We start from the raw sequence: 27606 nt of genomic DNA, 5'->3' as shown, positions 1-27606 counted from the left end.
CACAGCTTTGCTGTTCTTGTTCTGAATTGGCCGTTCAAGAGGAAATCAGCCACTGGCATTCATGAGAAATACTTCACACAAACCAGAATGAGACCGTGGAAATGTTTTGTCATGTTTAAGGCTCTATTTTTAAAAATAATCATCCTTAAATAAAGCAGCTGTGTATCTTAAAGACAGGAAGATGTTTTTTCTAGATTCTCTTGATTTGTACATGATCTGTATGAAACTGTATTTACAAGAGCTACTGTGTTCTCCCTTTGTACCAGGAAGAAAACTCAGCACCCTTACAGACCACACCACAGATTCGGAAATGAAAATAATCAGCAGTACAACTGGCATATAGTTTATCCTACTTCTTAAATTTCCCCTTTAAACCCTTTCTCGTTAAACACTAGCACTGTCTCATCTCCATGCTAAAGGGAGGAGGAATAGAGGGTGATAAGGATTTCCACCAGATACAGCCACTCGCTGGTTTCACAGCACCTCAGTGCCTGTAGCAGGTCTCATCAGAAGGGGCTGCCTAGGAGCTAGGAGGAGAAATGCATTTAAACCTTGATCTCCCCATCTGTACCAACATTCCTATTTCAGATCAGAGTTCCGCCACTGTGCTTCAAGCAGCCTTTACAGTTCTGGTCACCAAAGCCTTGGTGGTAACTTTGGCACCTGACTGGGAGGGGATCCACAGAGGAACTGAGAACACATCAACTACACAGTGTGACAACTGCTGGGGAGAAGGAGGAGAACAGAGTGGAGAAAATACTGTCCTCATCAGTTTTAGCTTCTAGAAAAAAACCAAAACCTCACAGGCAGAGGACACTACAGTCTGGCCTTACTGTGTCTGCCAGAAAGGTAAACTCAGTCAAGCCTTTCCAAACACAGATGATGCAAAGCATCTCCAGTAATTCTCTGACTGATTGACCCTCTGAGGATCCCACTCTGTATTAGCAGAATTACCAGAACTTAACAAAACTCTCTCTAACACATGAATTCAAGCATCCTCCCTTTTACAGCATATCTAAGCCTAGGCTCTACCCTGCAACACGTTCCCTTCACAGTTACTCATTAACCTGACCTCTTGGTGCACGGAATTAATTTAAATCTGGCAGGATGAGGAAGTGACTCTGTGTTCAGTCCAGCTACTGCTCTAGTAAAATCCAGTACCCTGTCAGTAACAGCACAGATTTTTCAAGGGGCCTGAGCCTCTTTCCATTAATCTGAACTTTTTCAAGTAAAGCATTAGTAGTTTGAGGGGAAAAAAAAAAAAGCAGAACTGGTTAGGTTTTGGATTGTGTTTTTAATCAGTACAATGGAATCCCTAGAGAGGAAGACACAAATTACTAAAACTTCCACACATTTATAAATAACAAGTTTCTTTTTTTCAGTGGGCAGTTCAAAGTAAGCCCTTCCCTCCAAAGTCCCTGCTGGATCGCTAAAAGGCTGTGGCCAACACCAAATTGCAATGAATTTGAAGTTGTGAAAGAGAAACCCCATTGCTACCAGATACCTCTGTCACTTTATTTTTTAAAACCATCAAACTTGTAGGAAATGGACTTGGTAACTGTAATTCACTTTTTGGGTTAGCAATAACAATTTAACCTCACTGAAAGATAAGGTACCATTTAAGGGTTTTTCAGTCAAACTTTTTTTTTTACAGCAAGTTACTAGATGACCATTAACAAAGAATCAAGAGTTTCAATTAAGAGAACAGCTCTGGTCTTCATCAGGAATTTGCATCTACGTACCTCAAACATTTTAGAGAATTTATTTTTTCAGATAAGATCTGCTAACGTCTTCCTTTAATTTTCCAGGGTGTAAAATAAGAGTTTGGAATCCTTGCTTGATGACTTGCACATCAAACTTTCAATTGTTGCTTTTTAGCACAACAGCCTTCAAAAGACAAGTACGAGCTGGTACACAGGGCAGAACCACCTTTATCTCAAAAACACCTTCAGTAGAATTTACTCCTGAGAAAATTTCCACAGGGTTTAGGAGCAGTAATTTTACATCTACAGCCCATGAAACTGGGTAATTCAAAAATTCCCAGGTGAAACTGACTTTCTTGAGATAAGGCAGTAGTGCCATCCCAACTGGATCTGTGGATCTAAGTCGTCCAGAGACGCATTCCAAAGATGTCAGAGCCACCTGCCCAGGCTTGTAAGTGCTGAACCACATAGTTTATTGCTCAAAATAGAAGAGATATGCACCAGTTCTTTCATCACTGACTTCTACTTTCTTTCTCAGAAGTTTCTTGTCACATTGATGACTAAGGGTAGAAACAAAAGTCTTGGATCTTCTCTTTCCCCAAATTTAAGGGCACACGAGAATATACTCTCCAAACAAAGCTAACTCCTAACTCGCAATAAAGTTTTTCTTTCCAACACAGGTGCAAGAACACTAAAAGTAGTCAATATTAATTTAATACAAAAAAAGCAATTATCATTTACAAATATTAAAATTCATTTCATCTGTCCTGGCTAGCTACACTGGAGTCTCATTCTGAAAGTGTTCAGAGGCTTCATAATGAAAAACTAAGCATCCTTATTTTGTTAAGCATCTCTTCCAGTAAAAAGCCACCTGTTCACTGTTTTGTTATGAAAATATTTTTATAGGACACTAGTCACACAAATCAGCAGGGTCTGGCTGTACAGTATTTTACACAGATAAAGTGCATCAAACAAAGAATGCCATCCAGTGCAAATTGAAGCTGTTTTCCTGAAATCACAATTTAAGAAGCGGGGCAAGGCTCCCTCCGCGCTATCCAATCAAAGGATCATCATCATCACTCTGTAACTGGAGCCGGGCAAAGGGCCGGGAGGGAGCCACTCTGTTCTTGGAGATGATGATGATGCAGGTGAAAGTGCTGAGCACTATGAAAGCCCCGATGACGATCCCAATGGCCTCGGGAACACTGATGCACCACTGATCAGCCAGCAGGCACTTGGTGTTGGCGAAGGTGCCGTTGTGTGGCCGTGGGGTGAGCCCCAGGACGTGGCACATCATGGGGTAGATGTCCACGTTGTCCATAGTGCTGTGGCTGTAGCCGCGGCGGAAGGCGGGGCCGTGCGCGGCCAGGAACGGGTGCATGCTGGGCAGGGCGTTGTCATAGCCGTGGTCCCCCACTGCAGTGGGGCAGAGCACACAGTTACTGTCACAGCCTCTGCTGCAGAGTCACTGTTCCCCTCCCCATCTGCCCCCACCCCCAAAGCACGTGTTTTAACCAAGGGTAACGCACAGCAGCTCTTGGATCAACCACAGAAGGAAGCCACAGTTCCTTCCCTCTTCCCCAAACCCCACAGGTCTTCCCCCATACTGGCCTTCACCAATGGTCCTCCCTCCCATTAATCTCTTTTCCTTTCAGTGCTTAACATTTCCAGCCTTCCCCTTCCCATTCTTCGTGCCAAAGTTGAAAAGAAGGTTGGCACTCCACAATGAGTCAGTAGCTGGAATGTAAACATTTACTTCTCAGATTTTGGAAAGTCACCTCTCCTTGCAGAGTGGACATTTTAATTACTTATTAAAAATCAGGCACCTTTCCCTTGATGGTGTTCAGTTAGAGCATATTAAATACTCTCAATTCATGCTTATCAGATTAGATACTTCAGATGAAGGGACACCCAAAGAGTGAAAACCAAAAGACAAAGGATCACTGTGCCTCTGGCGGGCCCACAGCAAAACCTTTGTAGCTATAAGGTCAGGAGTACTTGGACATCTGGAAGGTTTTTTAAGATGGACTATAAACGGCTAAAAAGCAGCCATTGTCAAATTTCCTAACAGCGTTCCTGAAAACCCTGTCCAAGGTGCCAGAAGTCTCTCACAGCATGTACAACATGGTATTTCAGTTACTGCATTTAAGTTTGAATCCATGTCTTAGTAACAGTTGAGGAATATCCCTGAGAACTGTTTCCTTGGGTGCTTCCCTGAAGCTTCTGATGCAAAATGTCCAGATTCCAACTGATTAGGTCACACTCACCACTTCAATGAGCTTCCACTAGTCCTTTTTAATGTTCTCCATGCTTTCTGTTTGCTACATCTTGTTTGTTTTGACACATCTTTCTAGATTTTTTCCTGCCTTTTACTACTTGTTTGTTTTGAACAGAGCTACTCCAGGTTCCCTCTCCAGTGAAGTTCCCAGTTTTTCACCTCTGAAGGATGATTCTGGAGTGTGGAGGTACTGGTACACTTGGCAATCACTGTGCTGCCACTTTGTCCATTAAGACAATAAACCTTAAACAGGCTTTTAGGGTAAAACCTCCCCTGCCTGGTTCTGGGAAACCTTTGCAAATAAAAGTGATTTGAAAAGTGATTCACTTCAACTGATGCAATGCTGTTCCTTATAAATATTCACTTACTAACTATTTTTAGTTACATGACATTGAATCTAACCAGAAACAAGAAAAAGAGAACTCTGATCAGAGAACACCTGTGCTACATGTTGCCAATTTGAAGATAAGTGTTGCAAATCTGAGGGGAAATTAAAATATAAACACATCTTGCATGAAAAAGCAGTGCTTCTGTAAAAATACTGAAAAAACCTGAACTTAATTCTGCAAAAGGAAGACATTAAGATCAGCCACACTGGGTGAAACCAGGATTTTACATCACCTAACACCCTGTCTCTAACAGCAGTTGTACAGGGAAGTATGCAGGAGGGATATCCCTGACCTACCAACCAGCTTCAAGCTGTTGGCTGCTCGGAAACTTCCTGGAAGTTGGTACCTTTGTATTTAATTTTTATTAATGGATTTTCCTACAAAGAATCTGTCCAATCACTTTCGGAACACACATATATACACCCACATAGAGCCTTCATCTGCAACCAGAACTACAGGCTGAATGCTATTACTATTACAAGAAAGAAATATATCTGGAATTTCTTCTTTGAGATATACTTTCATGTGACTGTTGCATTTTTTTTCAGTAAATTATACATACCCCTTGTCTGCCAAAAAAAATCCCTGCATGTGGAACACCTGCAAATATATATACATATATATGTATATACATACATATATATGTATGTGTAATTTGACATTCATAGCATCTAGCAGGAAGAAAGGGCACAGTTTAGCAAGGCACTGAGAAGTGACACCTGTTCTGAGTTTAGTCTTTCAAACATGCTGATGTGTTCCTACTATTTTTAGTATTTCCTGCCATTAATTTTCATTCCCTAGTACATGTACTGTGATATTAAATGCTGTGTGTTGCATGCTTTGATATATACCTCAACATATATATTTTATATACAATAAAAAGTTAACCACACTCCAGGGAAAGCTTGAGACAGACTGCTAACCTAAGATAACTCAGACTATTAAATTGAACATGGCAAAGTGTTTCAGCCAACAGAATATCCCCCAAATCCTCCTCATCTGTTAAGAACACTCCAGGCTCAAGTTGACAATGTTCTAGAAAGTGCTGCACTACTCCAAAACCTGCACAGTGCCAGGACTCCCCCTCCTAAACGAGGGCCATCCTGCAGCTGGCTGGAATAGAAACAAGGCAGTTTACCCACACAAACCACAGAGCAACACACACTTACACTTGGAGAGGGACTCATTCTGTACAATTGTCCAGCCTTCGTCTGCAACCAGAATTATGGGCTGGATTCTCTTGTTATGGCGATAATGGAATCTGTCTGGAATTTCTTCTTTCAGATAAACCTTCATGTGACTGTTGCAATTTTTCAGTAAGTTATACACAACTTCTTTGTCTGCCAACGAAAAAACTGCATGTGAAACAGCTGGAAATTAACTCCTGTTTACTACAATTACCTATCATTAAACCCAAGTTCCATTATTTCAAAACAATTATTAAAAAAAAAAACCCACATAGAAAAGGATTTTTTCATGTCCCTTATGAAATGCTACATGTGTCGAGGTGGATTTCAAAATTTGCTTTCATTTTAAATCAGACACCTCTCAGATGTAGGTTTAGACCTACAACTCAATTCATCATCTGGGTTTGAAGGGCAAAATTCAAGCAGAGAAATCAAGAAAAAGCAATCACCCCCTCAAGTAGTCAGTATTTTATCCAATGCAGTAATTTTTTTTTTTTTTTAACCGTATGAATCACTTTTTTCATTAGTCTGGCCACAGAGAGGCCAGCAGTGTCATGATTTCAGACATGACTGTTGGGGATTACTCCGAGATACAAAAATGGAATTCACAGTAAGGAATCTTAAGTTTCACTCTCCAAACAAGAAGTAGTAAAATAATCAAAATTAGGACTAGATTTTCACTTGGAAATTTACACAATGACTTTTTTTTATTCAAAATAACAACATGGGTTTATTTCATGCTCACTGTGAATTACAGCAGCATAGACTAAGTGAGCAACAAGAGATCAGGCACACTAAGTACCTATCTACTTTCTCAACCCCCTGTACCAGGGTCATCTTATCAGCCACAGAAATTTGACAAGAAACTCTCCTTGTCCCCCTGACTGCCAAAACAAACTTCTAAACAAACCATCATTCTTTAGCTTTCTCATTATGTCCAAATTCTGCAACACGAACTCCATAGGTTTTGCAAAAGATTAAAACAATCTAATAAACTGTGTACTTTTCAGAGGCAAGATAAACAAGATTTAATCCTCAGTGTATGCCTTAAAAAATAACCAAACTCAAACATACTCTGCCTTGGCAGCACTGCAGCAACCGGAGTCTTGTCTATGAGGGTGTAGTTATTGCGCCCGAGGCATTCATCCAGGACAATCAGCCTCTTTGCAGAGCAGGAGGCCATTCCGTGGTCACTCGTTATTATCACATTAACAGTGTCCCACAAACCCGATGCCTTCAGTTTATTCATGAGGAAACCAACATGTTGATCCACTTCTTCCAACACTCTGCGCATGTTCTGGGTGTCGTCTGGGCCATACTTGTGCCCGCTTGCATCTGGTTCTTCCCAGTAGAGCACAGCAAAATTGACCACTGGGTCAGAGCTGTTCAGCCATGCAACAATACTCTCCACTCTCTCCTCAAACTTCACTGAGAAGTTGTACTTCATAAAGAACTGAGGGGTCGTGTTGTTGATTTTTACATCACTACCAGGCCACATTGCAGCAGCACTTGCTCCCTTTCCCTGCTGTTGATTTGTTACCCAAATTGGAACTGCCTCATCCCACCAGAAGGGATCTGAATCGTTGAACTGTGAAAACTTTTTCCGGGCATCTGCATCGTACATGTCATTAGCCACGATGCCATGGCTTTCCTCATATAAACCTGTCACTATGGTGTAATGGTTTGGGAAGGTCTTGGTGATGAAAGCATTTGTGACTTCTTTTACAAGCACACCATCCTCAATGAATTCCTGGAGATGAGGAAGTTTGTAGGTTTCCAAGTAATCAGCCCTGAATCCATCGAAGGACACGAGGAGTAACCTGGGTACCGAGTCACCAGCTGAGCGAGCACAACAGATGAGTATTCCAGCAAAAAATAACATCAACATCGAGCTCATTGTGCAGACTTTGAAGTACTTCCAGCAGGTAATCAGATGCACCTGAAAAAATTTAAAAAGACAAGGCACATAACCAAAACAATTCTGCTGTGACCAGTTTAACCAGCTATACATTATATACATCTTCCTTTTGGAGGGTAACTCCAGAACACCCAGGCTAAACAACCACTCAAGTCAACAGTGGATTTCCCTACTGACTTCGGAGGTTTCTTGCATATTGCCAAGAGTTTTTCATGTATTAAAACAAACGAGCAGTGAGATTTTTTCCCCTGCAGACTAAATGAAAGGAAGAATTGTTTTCTTTTGATCAGTTATTCCATTGTTCTGTGTGTCCTATTACAATTCTACATTCCAAGATAGACAATCAGAATTTTTCCTTGTGTTCAAGCACAGGCACTTGAACAATTTCAGACCCACATTTAAGAGTCCTCTGCAGCTCTAAATCATTAATACCCATCCCTGTTCAGGTCAGAAACCTGTTTCCTACTACAATTGTAATTCTTCTTTTTCATCTCACTTTTCCTTTTTCAGTTTCTACCCTCTAGAGTTGCTGGAAGACTTTTGAGCCTTTCAACGTTCCCACTTACTCAGTGCTTATTCTATACACAGAACTGCCAGGAGTAACTTCTACTTCTGCCTTCCTTCTAAGCTGTTGTACATCTACCATAACAGCATTTAAACCTGTCCTTTACGTGCCACACTTTTCTCTCTAAAAAAACTAAATTAATAACCTTATCTGTGAGGTAAATATTTCTCACCAAGGAACTGACGACTATTATGAGTGCCAGGTATGATCTGTAAGCTTTTTATCTCCTCTTACTGTATTATGTGTGACCTAAGCACTTTGTTCAGAAAGGTAGAGAATGATGCTCTCAGTCTTTAAGAAAGAGGAAGTGAAGCTCCAGGTTTCACAAAACCTTCTGCAATATTGTTAGACAGTGTATTTGCTTCTCAAGAAGAACCCCATCACAACAAATTTTTCCTTTGTATTTCCTTTATCATTTATTTTCCTTTATGTGCACACAAACTGTGATTGTAGGAGGCACAGCAGCTGTCTTCCCAACATTTTTAACCCTTTAACCCTTTCCTACAAACTCCTTAGAACGGCGCATTTATTTTAAAGGTGTAAGGAGCTTTAATGTTAGCTGTAGCTTTAGCAGTGAGGGGAATTCAAAGCACGGGAAACCACCCCCTTCCCCCCCCGGCCCGGTCTCCAACAGTTGAAGTATCTTCAGAAGATAGAAAAGCTACAAGAAAGGACTGTCAAAAATAGCATTAAGGCATCTCTTAGCACAGAGGACTTGGAGGACAGGGCCCTTTCAAAGAAGAAAAAGGAGAAAAGAAAGGAGAAGAGCAACGCAGCGGCAAATCACCCGTTCGATATCAGGTGCTTTAAAAAGCAGAACCAGTTTTCCACAGCGCAGTAAGACGCAAACCCGCAGAGTTCGCTTCGAAATGCTCCGAAGCTGCTCAGCACTGGTGCTTTTATACACAAGCAGCGTGTTCTAACCAAAAATTAACTCTACCCCAGGCAAACCCAGCAAAACAACCCAGCTGTGAAATACCACCAGCATTAGTCCACCTGCTCCCGCACCTCCCGACCGGGTTTTTGAGTTGCTCGGCTCGATCAGAACGGAGGTTATTCCGCCTGCAAAGCGCGGACACACCCAGCACCACCGACCCACCAGGCACTCCGGGTCGGTTTCCCGCGCACTTGCCCCTCACCCGCACTCGGACCACGCTCACCATCCCCACAGCCTCCCGCCGCGGGACACCCCGTCCCCGCCCGGGCCCCACCGTGAGGTCCCGCTCCGGCTCCGCTCGGGCCGGGACGCGCGGGCGGCACCGGAGGTGACCGGAGGTGACAGGGGGCAGCGGGGGGGTGGCGGCCCAGCGCCTGCGCACCCGCCGCCCACGCAGCCCCAACCGACACTGACGGGCCTTTGGAGGGGGCGCGAGAGCTCGCCCGTGAGCGCGGCCTCCGCCCGCTGTGATTGGCTGCGGGCCCGCTGGCGGGAGACCCGATTGGCTGCGGCGCGGGGGGCGCGGCACCGGGATGAACAGCGGAGGGGGAGCGGGAAGTGAGGGGCGGGCGGTGAGAGGCGTCGTGGGGAGGCTACGAGGAGGCCGTGGAGGCAATGCGGGATTTCCAGCGTCTAGAGTCAATTAGATAGAAAAGAGCTCTGAGATCATCGAGTCCAACCTGTGACCGATCACCACTTTGTCAACTAAACCATGTCCCTCAGTGCCACGTCCAGTCTTTCCTTAAACACCTCCAGGAACGGTGGCTCCACCGCTTTCCTCGGTAGCCTATTCCAATGTCTAATCACCCTTTTTGTGAAGAAATTATTCTTAATGTCCAACCTAAAACCTCCCGTGGTGCAGCTTGAGACTATGACCTCTTGTCATGTCACTTGTTACCTGCACGCAGAGCCCGGCCTCCACCTGGCTGCACCCCCTGTCCAGCAGCTGTGAAAAGCCAGAAGGTCCCCCCTGAGCCTCCTTTTCTCTGGGCTGAACCACCCCTTTCCAGCTCCCTCAGCCACTCCTGGTGCTCCAGCCCCTTCCCCAGCTCCACTCCCTTCTCTGGACACGCTCCAGCCCCTCAGTGTCCTTCCTGAACTGAGGGGCCCAAAACTGGACACAGCACTCGAGGTGTGGCCTCCCCAGTGGTGATGATCACTGCCCTGGTCCTGCTGCCACACACCGGGATGAAGGGGCCAGAGCTGAGGGGAGCCATGGGGGCTGTGGGATGCAGCTGTCCCATACAGAGCAAGGTGGTGGTTTCAGGGAGCTCAGGGCTTTGTGTGTTGTCCCCCCGGGCTGGGGTGCAGCTCACTCTGGGGCTGTTTGCTGGGCATCCCTTTGTTGGACAAGGGCACCGTGAGGTGAAGCTGTGATGGGACATGTCCTTGGGAGTGTCCCTGTGTTTTCCCAGAATACTCATAACCTGCCTCCTGCCTCCTTTGCAGGTGCCTAGCAGCCCCAGGCTGTCACCTTTGTGAGGCAGTGGTGGTTGTCAGCATGACTCCTCCATGACTCCTCCATGACTCCATCTCCCTTTTGGTCACACAGCTCTGAAAACTGGCTGTTCATATTCTTTCATGCACATCACCTTTTTGTGGTCTCCTTTGTGGGGAAAAAAAAAAAAAAAAATCGTTTACCCTAAATCTCAGAATACAGGCAGGAAATGGTCAATGTGTTCTTCAATATACTCTGAGTGCCACCGCAGCAGTGTGTGGTATGATAGGTTGAGATCTGTTTTGGGTCCTGGTGTAAGTTTGCTTCATAAATTAAGGCAAATAGTTTACATTCCCATGGTTTTCCTTTTCATTATGAGAAGGGATTAGTAATTCTGCAAAACCTGTTAACGTACTGGTGCTGAAAAACAATGAGATCAGCTCTATGTAAATACAGAAATGAAGCATCCTTTAATAGCACAGAGTACAAATCATCACTATTTTAAATTTCATCCTAAAAACTGAGAAAAAGAAATGCTTATGGCTTCATAACTGACTGAAGTAGATCTGAATTCCATTCTGTGTACCCTGCTAGATGTTTATTCTGCAGGCGGTGTAGATTTCAGCTTGTTTCTTCCTAATGGTTTTCACATATGTATGAGTTAGGCAGGTTTTGCTACCTGTGTGTGCCAGCTGTGGAGTGGCTCTAAAATGTGGTATAATAGGCTGAATACAGTGACACGCCCCTGATTCACCTTGATTTATGGAATGTAGCAGGTGTGGCAAAGCACAGGCCCATAAAAGAGGGAAAAAAACAGCTCCAGGTGAGCTAGCTAAGTATTCTTGCAGCTACTCACATGTCATGTGTCAAGTTCAAGTCAAGGTCTTTGTGTATTTTTTTTTCTCTTAAGCTCTTTTTGGTTATACAAATTCAGCTTTGTGAATATGCACATGACAGCCGGTCATGTGGAGGAGGGACCTGTCCTTTATGAATTACTTTGTTGTATTGCCTTAAAAATATTTGTTACACAGAGTGAACTAGAGCTCCAGGGAATGCAGAACAGGGCAGGTGCAATACTTTAACCAATTTCATCAATTTACAACTGAATTCTTGTTAAAAACTTTATGCACAAATGCAGACAAATTTTAAGCATGGAGGCTCTTTTGCCAGCCTGCTTTTGCAGTATAATCACTCAGCTATTCAGTCCTAAAAGGTGTGAGTAATCTCTTGTTTACCCTTGCCCACATGCTTTGAAAACTATTTTCAGTATTCACTTATTCATGAGCCCAGCCTAATGTGGTGTGCCCAGTTTGACACATCATACAGGCAGCACACCACAGCAGCTCTGGACTCTGAACTGGTCTAGCCAATATGTATCTTATGTGTTTAATACTGCTCTTGGTTCCATTTACAGTGTTTCCCTACAAGAAATGGGTGAGTTACATGTATACTTACATTAAGAGGAGTAAAACTGGGCACTACTGAGATGTTTGCCTTTCTTCACCTTGATCTCTCTATTGTATTTCAGCCCATGTTTGCCTGTAGAGGCTGCAGTTCTAAGCACTAGGTCCTGCCAGAAGCTGTACAGATTTACTGCTGGAGTATAATTGAGCATTTGTAGCTCAAAAACCATTAGTCAATGCCAGGAAGTAAAGGGTAGGCAACCTCAAAATATTCTTAGTGGTTGCTAGGCTTAGTAAAACACTTACTTTCTGGATGGGAAATCATACCCTCTAGTTGGCAGTGTTGTAGAGGTGAAGCAACTCTGAATTTATTTGGATTAATTAAATTTGGATTAATTTAATTTGGATTGTTTAGCCTGGAGAAGAGATGGCTTAGGGGTGACCTAACTGTGGCTTTCCAGCACCTGAAGGGAGCCTACAGGAAAGACAGAGAGGGACTTTTTACAAGAGCATGGGGTCACAAGTGGGAATGGCTTCAAACTGAAAGATACCAGGTTTAGATTGGATATTAGGAAAAAAATTCTTCCCTGCGAGGGTGGTGAGGCCCTGGCACAGGTTGCCCAGAGAAGCTGTGGCTGCTCCATCCCTGGAAATGTTCAAGGCCAGGTTGAACAGGAGCTTGGAGCAACCTGGTCTGGTGGAAGGCGTCCCTGCCCATGGCAGGGTGTTGGAGTGAGATGGTCTTTAAAGTCCCTTCCAATCCAAACTGTTCTATGATTCTATGAAAACTTGATGCTGCATGTGAATGGCTCAGCTACTCGTGTGGAGTGCTTTCTTAGGGACATTTTCATTACTTAATCTTGAACAAGAAATATTTCCTGTATTTCCAGTTTTGTTCTCACTTTTATCCATGTGACGGAGACCTCTGTCACCATTTTTGCTCACTAGTTTTTTTAATCTGTCATTTAACCTGTCATTTACTGTGTTTTGATGCATCTTTATAAAATAGAGATGAAAAAAATTAGATGTTTCATGAGACCGTAAAAGAGCTGGGTGAGTAACAGCTGTTAAACTTTATTAGACCTTAATCTTTTAGTGCCCATTTAATCCAAAGCATTGCTTGTATATGGAAGCTATAAAAAAAAAGGGATCTTAACCTTGCTGTTTCTCAAACTGTGTGGAAGGAGATCCCTAAGGCTGCATGACAGGGTGGCTGTGGCGTCTCTGCCTTCTCTGTTTCAGTTACCAAAGCCTCCACTGCAAACAGGCTTGAAACGGCGTTGCTGAGCTTTCCAAGGGTGCTTAGTTTCAGAGATAAACAAGGCTGTTGAAATGATGCCAGATTTTAAAGGCAAACAAAAGTGTTTTTCTTGGAGCAGTTGGGCAGATAAAAAGCTGGTATTTCTTAGGCTCTCAGGTATTCCAATGGAATTCCTGACCATGGACTTGAAGACCAAACCAAGTAAGGTTTTACAAAATGAACTGGAAGACCAAAAATAAAGCACTTTGAAGCATCCAAATTGGGAATAATTAGACCCTGCATCAGGTAAAGCAGGTTTTCAAATGTGTGCTGACAATGACTTCTGGTATTTTTAACAACTAAAAGCTGTTGATAACATGAGAATTGGGTGTCATGTGCAAGTTTTCTGTTGTTTGTCTAGTTCCTAGTGTCTGTCATATGCAGAGAAATTTATGGATGTGTTGGCTTTAAATACACCTTTTAAGCAGCCAGCAGCAAAGGAAAATCTGGTGAATCACCATTACTACACTGGGGTCCTGGATTCATGAACCAGCTCCTCAAGACTGCAGAATCCAAGTCAGTGTTAGCAGAACAACAAATGGATTTCTGCATGCCTGCTTCAAGGATGTGCTGACTCCTGTGTGAAATGTCATCATCGTCTTCTACCAAACCACTGTCTTCTGAAATGGTTCTTTTGTGTTTTTTTTTTTCTTACTGCAGCACAAATAGAATACAGATAAAGGAATAAAATGTGGGATAAAGTCTTGTCCTCGTGCTGTTTAGTGCAAGATTGGCAGTGGATAGAGGATTAGTGTTGAGGAACTGTGTAGAGATGAGGTACTGCTAACAACAAAAGTAAAAGCTGAGGCTGAAAATGGTGCAAGGGTTTGTGGTTGATTTCCTCCAGGTACTGAGTGCAGCCAGGAGTGAAAACAAAGTGGTATGAATTTATTGCAAGTCCCTTGTAATATGTCTGTAAACTATGACCAGTCTGTCTCCTGGAGCCCACAGTGTAGTTTTGATAATGTCCTTGTTGCAAAGCTTTGGAAATTTTGGAGCTTTATGAAGGAAAAAAGTTGTAGGGGTTTTTTTTGTAAAGCAAACGTCCTGAATGGCCAGGAACGTTCATGATTTTTCATTGAGTTCACTTAAGTCCAAACGAGGGGTCTGATCCCACGGGATGCCAAGATCCCTCAGAGTTTCTGAGGGACACTAAACTTTGTTTACCATCATTCAGTTTCAGGTTCAGCTGTTTCCAAGAATTTTGAGTGTTTTATTTTAACTATTCCATTTTTTTTTTGTGCATCTCTTCTGTCTGGAAAAAGATACTTTAGAGCAAGCAAGTGAAAAAACCTCAATTTCTTTAGTTATGAAGAAAGATTTACAGTCTCTTTGCTTTAAAGTGTGCAAGCATCTTCACAGAGAACAAATAAAACTGAAGGATTCTTTTAATTAAAGCACTAAAATCATAGGAATATACAACTAGGAATTACTTGAGAAATTCCAGTAGAAACAGGTTGCTATTTCTAAACAGGGCTGAGAACCACTGAAGCTACTTGTGGCACTGATGAATGAGTTGAAGTTTACAGTGTTGTGGAATGCCTAAAATATGTGCAACTTATTGCTTCAATAAAGGTGTACCCAGATAAAAGTCTTGGGAATCCATATCAAACAGTGTAATGTGGGGGTTTGCCTCTAATTCTTAATCTCTGCGAATATGTGAGGTATGCTGCTTAGGGGTCTGATATTCTTGTTACTCTTCCTTCTTCCCACCCTTCTCTTCCACTCTGGGGGCAAGGGATAACTGACTCTAGCAATGCAGGAATTTCTTTACAAGTCAGTCTTCTGCTTGTCATTTTAAAATAAGTGCAAAGTGGAGGTGCTGATTTTTGTTGGGGTTTCTGGGTGAACGGAGAAAGTTTCAGTAGTAGCTTCAGCAGTCTGAATGTACCAGAGCCCTTACCCTTCAGATAAATCAAGTTGCTCTAAGCAAACAACTTAAATACCAGTAAATGTCTCTGTGTGTTTGGGCTGCTGAACTGAGCTCTGTGTGTCTCTGCAGAGTGAACCAGGCAGTTTTCTAGGTTTCTAGCTCAAGTTTTGATGTCCATTTGTGGGCTTCTAAATGTACACGAATACCAGCCTTGCTGTCTAAACAGACATATGTTTTGTAGGCAGCTCTGATGACTGGGCTGTTTTAAAGATCATCTTCATCTCCTTTTGATATAATTTTTTCCATCTCTTTTTATGGTATATTTTGAGGTGCTCAACACTGTCCACTAGACCGTAGAAAAAATCAGTGATTTGCTTATTCCAGGTGATGAACACTGACAAAACTGTAACTTGTGTCTAAGTATTCTAACTGGTCTTGTAGTCACGTTGATTCTGGTATGTCCTGCATTAAGAAGAACAAGGTTAGAGTAAAACCAGAAGTTCAGTCATAAAGTAAAAAATGAACCTTGCAAATGAGGAATTCTATTGCTCATGTTCTTTGTCCTTTTATGATTTTTTCTGCTTATGGTTTTTGTGCTTCTTTATGTTTCTGCAAAGCCGGTAACCAGCGCTACTGATGGCTCACATGGGTCCAGATGGTCAGTGACACAACCTGGATTACAGAATTAGCAGCGGAAAGTATTGTGTTACTAACTTCTACATTAACTCAACACCTTCTAGGTTTGGGAGCAGAGGAATTTAGGGAATGGATGAAATTGGTGATTTCTGTTTTGTAGTCTTGCATTCTCATGGCCTTGAGGCTGGGACTGTTACTCAGAGGGCTTTAGGTGTGCTGAGACCTTTTTTTGGTCTCTTGCCGCATACAAGCTCTTCCCTCTCACTTCTGTGCAGGAGAGAAGTCCCATTTCACTGTACACTGAATGATACTTTTCTTTTCTCTTGGAGGGCGGCAGAAGAAAGAACAACTTGGGTAGCTCACAATGAAGGAACCCACATCAACTGTATTTAGTTCTTTTAAAATAATACTCACCTTATGCTCTTACTCAGTGTTTTACTTGTGATATTTTAAACCCTCCAGCAGGTGCTGCTGCATCCTGCAAATGTCATCTTCGTGAAGGGAAAAAAAATGTCATGGACTGGACTACAACTGGACTTTGTTCTTTGTTTTATGTCACGACTATTTCTGAGTTCTCTTTTTTCCTCAAACTGTTTGCCAGTCGAGTTACTAAGGAGGGATTTTTTATGATCCCAGCGAGTTTAATCCTGCAACCACTCTGTAAGAAGGGGTTGAAGATCAGTGGGAGTTGCTGATCAAAGTCATGCTTAGAGCAAGTTGAAAAGACCCAGGCAGAAATACATTTGTCTTTCTACAAAATATGAAGAAATCCAAGTGTTTTCTTAGAAGTGAAAAGTAGTCCCAAAAGAAATCGAACTTATACAACTTTCCAGCTGTTTTATTGCTTTTCCCAAGTTTCTTGAACTTCGGTAATTTAAGTTCATGATTTTAAATCAGTCTTCTCATTAGCCTTGGTCTTGAGTGCTAGAAGTTTGCAAGACAGATTACACAGTACCCATTTTGGAATCTCTGGGTTAGGATTTACACGTGAGGAATTGTGCTGAGTTACATACAGGAGATGTGCTTTATCCTGTTTGTTGATGGACCACTTGTGCCAGCCAGCCATGTGTGGGCAGGAAGAGTTGAGATTAGGCCTTGGTAATGGGTAACATATCCTTGAAGTCCTTGAGTTGCATCAGGCCAGAAATGCCCTTGTGAGCTAAGAGATCTCACTGGCCTCTGATTCTTACTTGCATCTTTGTACTGTACAATCACAGTGATTAAACTTGGTTGTAACTACGGTCCTGGCACTTTTCAGGTTATCTAGGAGCCTTAAGTCTATGAAATATTGGTTTGCTTTTGATATTTAACTTTAGTAGTACTCTAAACTGTTCAATATAAGAGTAATGGCAGTTAACTACAGTCATAAATCCCAGGCAGGCAGCACCTGCTACTCTACCCTGTGAAATAGGTTGTGTTCTCTTCTTGTTCTGTCTGGGATGGCTGGAATTACCATCTTTCTCTATCACTTCTCTTCTTTATTTCTTTAAGAAATCCAATCTGGCTGTGGCAGTTACCTCTCAGGAAGTTACAAGGATGGGTCAAGAGGAAAACACCTTCACTTTCCTTTTGGCTCAATCCCAAAAGATTAAATATTAGTTTATAAGAATTCTTGTAATAATCTTCATAATCAAGATGCAGTAAACATAGAGATAAAAAGTCTTTAGTCAATAAGGCCTGAAGTTCTCATGAATTTAATAAATTGGTGACTTTATAATAATTTGATAAATTCAGGTTTGGATCTTCTGGGAGTTTCAGCTCTGTTAATTTCAGTTGCTCTGGAATGTGTATCTGTCTCTAGGAGGGCAGTTAATTTTATGCTAAAGCTGGCAGTATTCACCCAGTTTAGATTCTGTGTAGTTTGGTGTGTCTCTCCATTCATTAGAGAAAAGGAACTGTATACACAAGGTGGCAAACTAGATTTCTGCAGTGTCTGTCTTATGACATGGAGATACATAACCTAAATGTGATTATAATTAATTGATGCATTATGTATATGTAATCATGATTAACTTATTCAGTGCTTTCTTTTCCTTTATTTCCAGGGCAGCTCATGAGACCTCTTACAGTTTTGGCCCCAGTATATAGTTGAGAGGAGGAAAATGCAAAGTGTGAAGTGTGTGGTCCCCAAAGTGAACGAGTGGCAATGTTGGAAAGAGTTAAAATTTACAACTTTATAATTTTTTTTTAATTTATTTTTTTATAAATGATCATCAGTTGTTGATGATGTTGTAAGTAACCACGAAAATGTTGCAGATGATCGTTGGTATTGTCGAGGCAGTTTTACCTTGCTTTTTCTTGAAGGTTTTGTGTGCTGAAAATATGAGTAAGTGGGTGAAGTCTGCATTTCTACCTCTTTACATAAGTAAGATTTCCAATAGAACTATTTTTGACTTCCTATGTAAGAATACTTATTTTTTACTGTAGCTTTCTAGTACTGATAGGTTCTTCATCTGTTTTTTGCAATACTTAGCCAGGCAACATCTCGAAGAACAACAGACTACAGCTCCTGAGATACAGTTCCCAGGAGTCAGATCAACACGGGGGTTAAAAGTGAGACAGCCTTTTCCTTCAGTTGAAGTGCAATGTTGATTCAAGGCTCTCAGTAAATGATTGTTGGAGATCTGCCATGTGTAGCTGAGCATTCAGAGTACACCACAGACTCTGCTTCCTCCCGAGGAGCTTTGTCTGTCAACATCTCGCTTTAATTGTAATCTGGTAAGGTACCAGCAGGCAGGGAAAACTCACCAGCCAGCAGCCATGGAAGATCCAATCTTTACTGACATCAATCAAAATGCTAATGACAGCACTGTCTCTGAGGCTTCAGATTCTGAGGAAAATAAAGGGGGTGATCTTCCTGATTATGTCCATGAAGATTCAGCATCCCCTTTTTCCATCACTAATATCCCAGAAAACACGGATGGTAGTCAAAAGAACTCAGAAGATAGCTGTAATAATTCTGTGGCCTCTCAGCATGGAAGTGATGGAGAAGATGATTCTTCATCTCACCATGGTGCTGAAGAAGACCACCCACAGCAGCAGATGGATCTGATGAGCCCAACTCAGGAAGATAACGACATAGAGGGCACAATGTTTGAGAGCAACCTGCATTTTCCTCCAGATTTCCAGTTTCGTCAGAGACAGAGCACTTCTACCAACTCTTCAACTTCCCTCAAGTTTCCCCTTAACAATAACTTTGGAGAAACTAACAACTTTCAGGAAGATTTTGAGATTTCCATTTTTGTGAAGGTAAGAACCCCAAATCAATGTGTGTGTCTTCCAAATCAGTGAAATACAGCTACCTACTGCTTTGCTCCCAACTCACTTACCTCTTGCATCTTTAAGCAGAGAAAGAGGAGATTTGTGTTGTGTGGAGGTGCCTGGGATTTCTTCATTTCAGGTGGAAGTATGGTGCAAGTATTCTGGTTGTTGCTGCAAATTTATTTATTCTGTGAAATCTCCCTGCTTTTACAGCTAGGCTGCTACTATTTAGTTGAGCTAGTTCAGTTATCCCTGCATTTCACTATCTAGTAGCTGAGAGCTCAAAAGTAATAGTTATGACTTCTATGAAGAAAACTGAATATTAAGTTTAAATAATGCTCATCCCTGAAAGAAGTCTTTCTTTTATTTCTTTCAATATTTAGGTTTATGTATTTCTGTGAAAATTTCAACATGTATTTTCATTAATTTCCAGTTAGGTATAAATTACTGAGGAGGCTTTCACATTTTCTCTAACCTTATAAAGTATTACTTCAGTTTCAAAACTGTAAACACCTGTGTTCCTGAATAAATCCTATGATTCCCTTCATAAAAGCACTTGTATTTAACCTTTCTTAACATTTATTAGGCTGAAACACAGGCCTGACAGTTCCTTCTTTTTCCCTATATAAGGATGTTCAAGATCTTGTTTACCTTGAATAGGATAATACACCATGATTATAATATTCTATTATTTCAAGAGAAGTCTCATGAAATTCGTCACTTTTCAACATAAGTAATATTATCCAAATCTGTTTCTCAGTTCCATGGGGGCTTTGGAAGCAGGAGAAGAGATTTTGTCACCACACATGATGGGAAGTGTTTTCAGAAGTCATTATTTGGCTAAGTGACTCCCTGAAACAGCACCTGTCCTATTTCTGTGACTGGATTATGGTAATTGCTAAAAATATGTTGATTTCATGGTCAAAGTAAGAGCTGTGGCATTAGTTCCAGTGTATATTTTTGCATGTAGTCCTGTGTATGTGTTAAAAGTTGCAGCAATTGAGTACATTTTGTTTGTTAGCAGCTACATGGTGCTAGCAACCTGAGAGCTGTATTTTGGCTTAAAATCATCTCTTTAATTTCCTTATTATTTCACATTCCTCATATTTCAAAATAACAATGTCTTCTTTTTCTGTGGATAAAATAAGAAATGTGTGCAGATGCTCCCATTCAGAGTTGTCTGGGTTAATTTGCAAAAGTGAGAAGAGAGGCATTTTGAACAGAACTATCATGGACAAGGTCTGAAGAGGTCCTTTTCCTTGCTTTTGTTGTGAAGAGTAGCTGATTATCCCATAAAGGTTCTTATCAGCTAGTCCAGAGAGAAAGGGAAACTGTGCTCCCCTTCACTTGCCAAACATAAGTGCCTGGAGTCTTTGAGATGTCCTTGAGCCACAAGATACTCCTACCTGGCTGAGAGGTTGAGACATGAGGCTCTCAGGTGATCCATGCTGTGATTCCAGTGGGCAGGGCACTGGATACTGCTGGGTGGGTGGCTGAACTGGACTCCTGTGATGTGTTTTATTCCGTGAGAAAGTGATGATATTTAGTTTTTGGCTTTTTGCTTTTCAGTCTGGTATCAAAGTAATAAAGCAGTAGCTCCATGGAGTGCAGATCCAGCTTTGCTCTCTTTAATTATATAGATAGCAAAAGTCAGCCTGTAAAATGGAAGGTCATAGAATAATATGTAACAAGAGAGTGAAATCCCTGAGGGCTGTGGCTTCTTGCACATGGAACCAGTATCTCAGTTGTGTCAATAAATATTACTCAGAGATGGTTCCCTTCTCTAGTCCACCTGAGGCCAGTGTTGCTCTGAAATTGGGTTCATCTGGGTTTGCACTTTTCTGCAGACACTAACAGTGATAGCAGGACCTTGTGCTGTGGACAATAGTGGTCATGACACTTCTGCCACTATTTATTCCTTCCTTTGTTTGTAACACTAATAAATCTCTGTTAATGACTGGAAATGCGAATGTCAGAGGACTGAACACCAGAGAAAGTGGGAAGATTAACTGGTATCTAACTCACAGTGCAGCTGGATGGATAATCTTTACAGTAGTCCATTCATTAGACAGCAAGAAAATGTTTACATCACTTTAACTCATTTTTCACTGATTATCAGTACTTGGTAACTATGTCGTGTCAGTGGACTATTTCAGAATGTGCCATAAGGTAAAAAAGGAATTCCCTGTGCCTTTAACAGCAGAATGCAGCATGTACCAACATGAATCTTTGTGTGAATCTGGCATGTCCAGGCTTGTCACAGCTGCCTTAATGCCCTTCCAGTAATGCTATAATTTCTTCAAATAAAAGCCTTTGCAATTTGAACAGAGATATGACTGGCACACAGGCTGTGTTACTGAGTGCACAGCACAACCTGACCTAATCACAGCTCCAAGGTCCAGCTTTCTCACCTGTACACTGTATTTTCCTGTTGAGCAGCACATTTGTTCTGAAGGTTTAGGTTTCTTAGAAATTTTTAACTTTTTTGTTTTCCTGAAGCTTGAGTTGTTTTTTGAAGACTAGTCCTCCAATTTTCTTTTCAGAAGAAAATTATTGCCCTTCTGGGTTTTTTTATGACCTGAAACTGACTGCAGATTATACCCTGTCTGTACTCATTTGTTCCATGGGAACACAGTTCCCAAAAGAAGGAAGGCAATTTTTCACCCTAAGCATAATAACAAGCATAATAAACACCTTGTGTTAGGCAAAAATACTGACATAATACAGTGGTTTAGCATCATCAACCTGCACCTGTTGGATCACTGCCCTGGAGTAACAGATTTATGGATGCTGGAGACCATCTCTGGAGGTCATCTGGTCCAGCTCCTTACTTAGAGTAGGATCACCTGTAACAGCTTGTTCAGGGCCACAACTTTGGTTTTCATATGACCAAAGATGAAGAAACCACAACTTCTCTATGCAACCATTCTAATGAGTCCTACCCTCATGGCAAAACTATGTTTTAAATGTTTTGTGTATCTCGATTTGTGCCTGTTGCCTCCTGTTCTTTTAGTGGATACCAGTGCTTACATTTAAGAATCAGAGCCTAAGCATTTAGCTGTTTCTGTTTGGAATTATGGTATCCTTTAGTAAAATTGCATTAAGTCAGGAGCTGGAAAAGAAAGGGCATTTTTGGTTTTTCCCACAAGATGCTTCCCCACTCCCTCATTTGAAGTGCTGAGTCCTGCACTTGGGTCACAACAAGCCCTGAAGTGCTGCAGGCTGGGACAGGAGTGCCTGGAAAGCTGCAAAAGGACCTGGGGGTGCTGGTGACAGCGGCTTGAACATGAGCCAGGTGTGCCCAGGTGGCCAGGAATGCCAATGGCACCTGGGCTGTACCAGCAATAGTGTGGCCAGCAGGACCAGGGCAGTGATGTCCCCCTGTGCTGGGCACTGCAGAGGCCATACCTCAAATCCTGGGTTCAGTTTTGGGCCCCTCATGACAAAAAAGACATTGAGGGGTTGGAGTGTGTCCAGAGAAGGGAACACAGCTGGGGAAGGGTCTGGAGCCACAAGTCTGATGAGGAGCAATTGAGAGAGCTGAGGGGACTCTTGCTTTCCAAAATCTCTGAAAGGAGGGTGGAGCCAGGTGGGGGTCAGGCTCTGCTCCCAGGGAACAAGTGACAGGACAAGAGGAAACTGCTCAAGTTGTGCTGGGGAAGGTTTAGACACAATATTAGGAATTTTATTTTTTTTCTTGTGGAGAGAATTGTCAGGCATTGGAACAGGCTGCTCAGGGAAGTGGAGTCACCATCCCTCGACATCCAAAAACATGCGGATGTGGCATTTGAGGACATGGCTTCATGGTGAACATGGTGGTGGTGCTGGGTTGGCAGTTGGACTTGATGATCTTAAACGTCTTTTCCAACCCTAAAAATTCTGTGATTCTGTAGTTACATGATTTCCAGGTCAGGAATGTCTGAAGGCTCTAATTTGGTGACACAACCCTGTGCTAGTTCCTTACTGACGCCCCAAGATGAGCTGAACTGTTGTGAATGACAGACCATGTTCTTCACAGGGACAGTGAGACTCATCATCGTATCACTGGGAAAATCATGCTTCTTCCTATTGAGTTGGCTTTTCTCTTGTTTTATGGAGCATTCTGGTATCTGTTGAGAAAATTCTGTTTAGGAATGTGTATTAATGGTTCAGAACATGAAGTCACAGGACAAATCTAATTTTAAGCATGTATAATTTGAAGAGAGCAGAAGCACATGGATGTCCAGTCAGAAGTTAGTGGTTAAACTGGTGCTTTGCTGAGCAGAACTGAGCATTTCTTACTACACTCATAATCTACAGAGTAAAAAAAACTGTATTTGCAATTTTGGGCTGTAAGATAGTTGTAACCATAACTGGGTGTCCAGATACCTTCCAGCAATGGAAACCAGTTAGTCTTCTAATTGATTCCAGTGCAGCACATAAGGCTGGTGTCAAGCCGTATCTTCTCCACCAAGGTTTGCAGGTAGTACGGTTAATTCAGGCTGAAGCCAGATGGCAGGTGTAACTCTCCATATGTACACAAAATTACAGTAGTTTGGCTTTTTATGACATTTTAGCCTTTAAAAATATTTTAATAATAAATCTAATGGAACTAAGCAAATATTATTTTGGTCTTATGAATAAGCTTTGAAAAAGTTTGAGTGATTCATAATCCACCTTTTAAATAGTGTTACCTGAGCAAGGAAAAGATCCAATAACTATTTTTAGAGTTTTCCAGTCTTGGCAGATTTACAGACCAAGATGCTGAAGTTGACATGTACACAGCAGGAAATGACTCACAGGGAGCCAATATCCTAACGTGATACCTGTTTTGGTAATTAAAATGAAAGTAATGGTTGTTTATTCCTGCAAATATTCTTGAGGTACCTTACAAGTACAATTAAGTATAGAAATACAAGTCTGGGAAATCAAGTGGTTAAGATGTGTCCTCCTGCTCTCAGTCTTATGTAGACTGTCCCTAACAGATGCTTCTTTGGGAACATTCAGTGATGCCAATTCAGCACCTATACCAGTAAGTCTCTGTCAATGTTTAATTATTATCCTGAGTCAAACATTTTCCTTTATTAAAACTCTGTTGCTCTGAATTATGCTATTTTTATTTTTAATAGACAAGACCTTTATGTGTATAGAAGACACAGATCAAATTTCCTTCATTCTTTGCTTTCTTAAATGAAACAAATTCAGTTCCTTCAGCTTGCCTTCAAGCTTGAGTCATCATTTCTAAATGTTGAGTGGTTGGTGTATTGTGCTTTGGTTTTTGTTTGTTTTAGGGGTGGTTTTTTTGACCTTTTCCAGTCTTTCTCCAGTTAATTTATATAATTCTTAAGCTCCAGTTTGGAGGTACAGTGTAAACAGCAGTGCAAATAAAAATAACTACAGCAAGTGCCTCTTTAATTCATCATTTATCCAACTCTCTAGTCACTTTATCTACTGTATTCTAACATATTTTTGAATCCTTTAACATTTATATGGTTCCTCTAGCCCTGGTGTTTCCCCAGTAAGTGCTTCAGTGACAGTCTCAACCATTTGTGACTTGTCCATTTGCAAGCAGGTGTAATGCAGTAGTAATGCACAGTTTGGAGCTGCCATTTGACTTGTAGAGCGTTAGGTTTCTCTTCTGTGAGAATTTAGGTTTCTCTTGGTCTGATCAAACCCTGATCACCCCTCATTGAAAACAGCCTGGTTTTGGAGTCAGAGAACTGCTCTGACATAAATCCAGTGTGAAGGAGACCCTCTCCAGTGCTTTTGCTCTGCTAACTCAGAAAATACAGATACATCTTTAACACCTCCACACCGTTGTGCAGACCCAGCGTGGCTTCATGGCACCCTCCTCCACCCTGTCATGTACAGCAGACTGGTAATCTCTTAAGATTTAACATATAAACCTAATAGCAACTAACCCTTATTTCTGAGGAGGAAAACTGTGTTGTGGGTCTCTTCACAGCTGCATTTATGCCTATCCGAATTACTCTCTCTCTCTCTCTCTCTCTCTCTCTGTGTGTGTGTGTGTGTGACAAGATTAGTGACGGCCATTCTGTTAGAGATAACACCCAGTCCCCTGACTATATCAGTCATGAGCAGAATGTGTGTTTTAGCAGCAGGGAGAGCAGTTTGCTTAATCTTTTGGATACAAGGGATAAAAGGTCTTGCTTCCAACCCTTCCTGAGTCTGTGCTTCACTCAGGCACCTGCAGAAAGGTCTGTGAATCAATTTTGAGCTGGTGCTCCCGTGCCCCACTCAGCACGTGGCTCCAGCCACAGCGGTGTCCGAGCACGGCACAGTAGCGTAGCAACAGCTTCAAAATACAGACCTGTATTATCTAGGAAATTGTCCCTGCACAGTGATTGCAGCAATGGCAAACACAGTGTAAATAATGTAGGTCACACCAAGTGAAAATTAAAACAGGATTTATTTACTCATTTATCTTTTCTTCATATATGTTTCATCTTGTGACACCCTCTCTGATGTTCTGAAAACAAGAGTCTTATCTCAGCATGGACTGTTTTTCTTTTGAAACATTTCAGAACCTACATTTTTGGAGTGAAAAATGTTTGGATTTGTGGACTGATTACTTCTTCTGGCATTGAAAACTTATCTGTAAGCAGTAATGTCACCTGTTAAATTGATCCTGTCCAAAGCAGAGCGATTTGTATTATTTCTGATTGGTTTTTTTCAGAAGTACCTAAAGAGCAGCTCTACTGAGTCTAGTATTTTACGAACACAAAATAATGCATAATCCCTGCAGAGGATTGTCAATTATTATTAATATGTCAATTATTTTGGAGTCTGCAAGAGGAAAGCAGCTTTTCTTCTCTGCTCTTTCTTTTCTTTAGATATCAAGGGTTGGATTTGGCTCATCCAACTGAAGGTGTGTCTGTAAGCCATTAAGTACACCTCTGCAGGATGTGTAGGCTCTTTTTGCAACAAAAAGCTTTCTGAAATAGCATGATGTGATACTAATTCCGATGGCCAAGTGCAGGTACCACCTGTAGGGTGAGGTTACTGATTAGGTAGACTCCGTTCATTGTATGGAGCGGGGCCTAATTCAGTTTTCCAACCACAGGCATTCCGTGCTGGTTTAGATGTCTAAGGGCTTTTTCCTGGCTTCCAGCTGCCTCTGCAGGCCATGGGTATCCCATAGATCCTGCCTCATAGATGTTTACAGGTTTCCTCAGCTATCCTATCAAATGCTGCTGGATATTTAGGTTTAGGCAACTGCATCAAGCTACAAACTTTCATTGAAAACATTGGCATGGTCACCTGAAGTTAAATAAACTGAATACCACTAGTGACAGTTTAAATACAAATCTTGGATGACTAGATTAGATGAGGAGTGAATTCTGGTAACGGACATCTGGAAACAAACTTTAATTAATTTTTTTTTCAGGCTATTTTATTTCCCTTTTTGTTTCAGTGTGCACACTCAGCAACAACTGATGTGCAATAGTGATCAAACATTGTGATGTTGGGCACTTCTGCTGTTCACTGTACAGTCTAAATTAACTAGATTAAATGATCTTATACATTTTAGCATCTTTCCAAGACTGAGAACCAGCACTCTTCCTTTAACTTCAGTCAACTTTTATCTGTTTTTTTTTAACAGCAATCCCCATATACGTGTATTTCAACTGTATTTGGTTTAGAATTACTTTTTATTTCAGACACCACAGTAGAAGAGCCAACTGAACATACTAGATTTGAATTCCTAGGTACCGCTTCAAACACAGCTTAAGACTTTAACTGTGAAAAGAAAAATTGTTTGTTTCTTTGGGTCGTAAGACCCTGTATTGGAAGGAAATTTTCCACTGTTCTGCCACTGTATTTACTGGTTCACTTAGAAATGTTCTCTCATATGCTTGGTTGTGGCTGAAAAGAGACACATAAATATTTTTCTGTATTGGTGGCAATTTTAAAAGTACTTACTACTTAATGGGAAATGTTATGAACCTTTATGAAACTGCCTTCTGTGGAAAAGAAAAAAAAGGAGGAAGTGTGTCACTAAAATGAGTCATTGCATTGTCATCTGCAGGTACGATTTTTGTATTTAGATCTCTAGATGATCTTTTTCATATCAATTAATTAAACAATTGTTGAATTTTTACTGTTGGTAGGCCTCTGATAATGTAAGACGTCAGTGACATTCATGACGTTACAATGATGTGATCAGGGATAGATGAGAAGGGAATTGGTCAGTGCACAGGTCTGGTTTCAGTACATCCAGCAGTCTTTGAAACCAGGATTTTGATTCAAAAGTTGATTGATTTTCTGTTGCTGCCTCCATGCAGGTGTTAATGAAGTAAAACTTGAGAACACATCTGCTGGGAGAAAACCATTATCTTCCTGCTTATATGTTTATAAAAGATGAGGCACAGAAAGGTAGAAATCTGCACACTGACCAAGACTGGTTGCTTTGGGGATTCTAGGTAATCTGAAAAAAAATTCATGGGACTGGATGTGACTTTTTGGGACATGAAATTGAGTATTCTGCTACAGACAGCCTCATCATGTAATACTTCATTCATAAAGTGATCAAGGTCTATTTAGAAACTATTACTATTATTATTCATTTTGGAAATGTGTTTCAGAATGTCACTGCTCTGAAGGTTTGACACTTTAATTTCCAAATTACCTTTATTCATGTGCAGCTTAAACATCCTTGCTCTTTTGCCAGAATGGTCCATTAGCATTCATTCATGCATTTAGCTCTTTTTAAAATCA

At 41.4% G+C, this 27606-nt stretch overlaps 2 protein-coding genes across 3 annotated transcripts in view; one reads left to right on the top strand and one right to left on the bottom strand.

Annotated features, from left to right (window-relative positions):
- Positions 1 to 1274: 1274 nt before the first annotated feature.
- ENPP4 (ectonucleotide pyrophosphatase/phosphodiesterase 4) lies at positions 1275 to 9389 on the bottom strand. Of its 2 annotated transcripts, none has more exons than XM_048297706.1 (4): positions 9201 to 9389; positions 6632 to 7496; positions 5540 to 5710; positions 1275 to 3119 (listed from the first exon to the last, which is right to left on the bottom strand). In XM_048297706.1, the coding sequence occupies exons 1-4, from the start codon at positions 9201 to 9203 to the stop codon at positions 2755 to 2757; spliced, it is 1404 nt and encodes a 467-aa protein (XP_048153663.1). In that variant the 5' UTR covers positions 9204 to 9389; the 3' UTR covers positions 1275 to 2754. The 2 variants fall into 2 exon arrangements, with proteins under 2 accessions (XP_048153663.1, XP_048153664.1); XM_048297707.1 differs by having other exon boundaries at positions 9252 to 9389.
- Positions 9390 to 17880: 8491 nt separating this feature from the next.
- The window catches only part of CLIC5 (chloride intracellular channel 5), a 79693-nt gene continuing 69967 nt past the window's right edge, over positions 17881 to 27606 (top strand). Inside the window, exon 1 of the mRNA XM_048298746.1 lies at positions 17881 to 18876. Within this exon, the coding sequence (XP_048154703.1) occupies positions 18388 to 18876 (489 nt within the window). The 5' untranslated portion in view covers positions 17881 to 18387. The remainder of the gene's footprint in view (positions 18877 to 27606) is intronic.

This window comes from Corvus hawaiiensis, chromosome 3 (genome assembly GCF_020740725.1).
Source record: "Corvus hawaiiensis isolate bCorHaw1 chromosome 3, bCorHaw1.pri.cur, whole genome shotgun sequence".
Lineage (NCBI taxonomy): Eukaryota > Metazoa > Chordata > Aves > Passeriformes > Corvidae > Corvus > Corvus hawaiiensis.
Note: the sequence above shows the minus strand (reverse complement) of the source record. Positions and strands in the feature narration are given on the sequence as shown.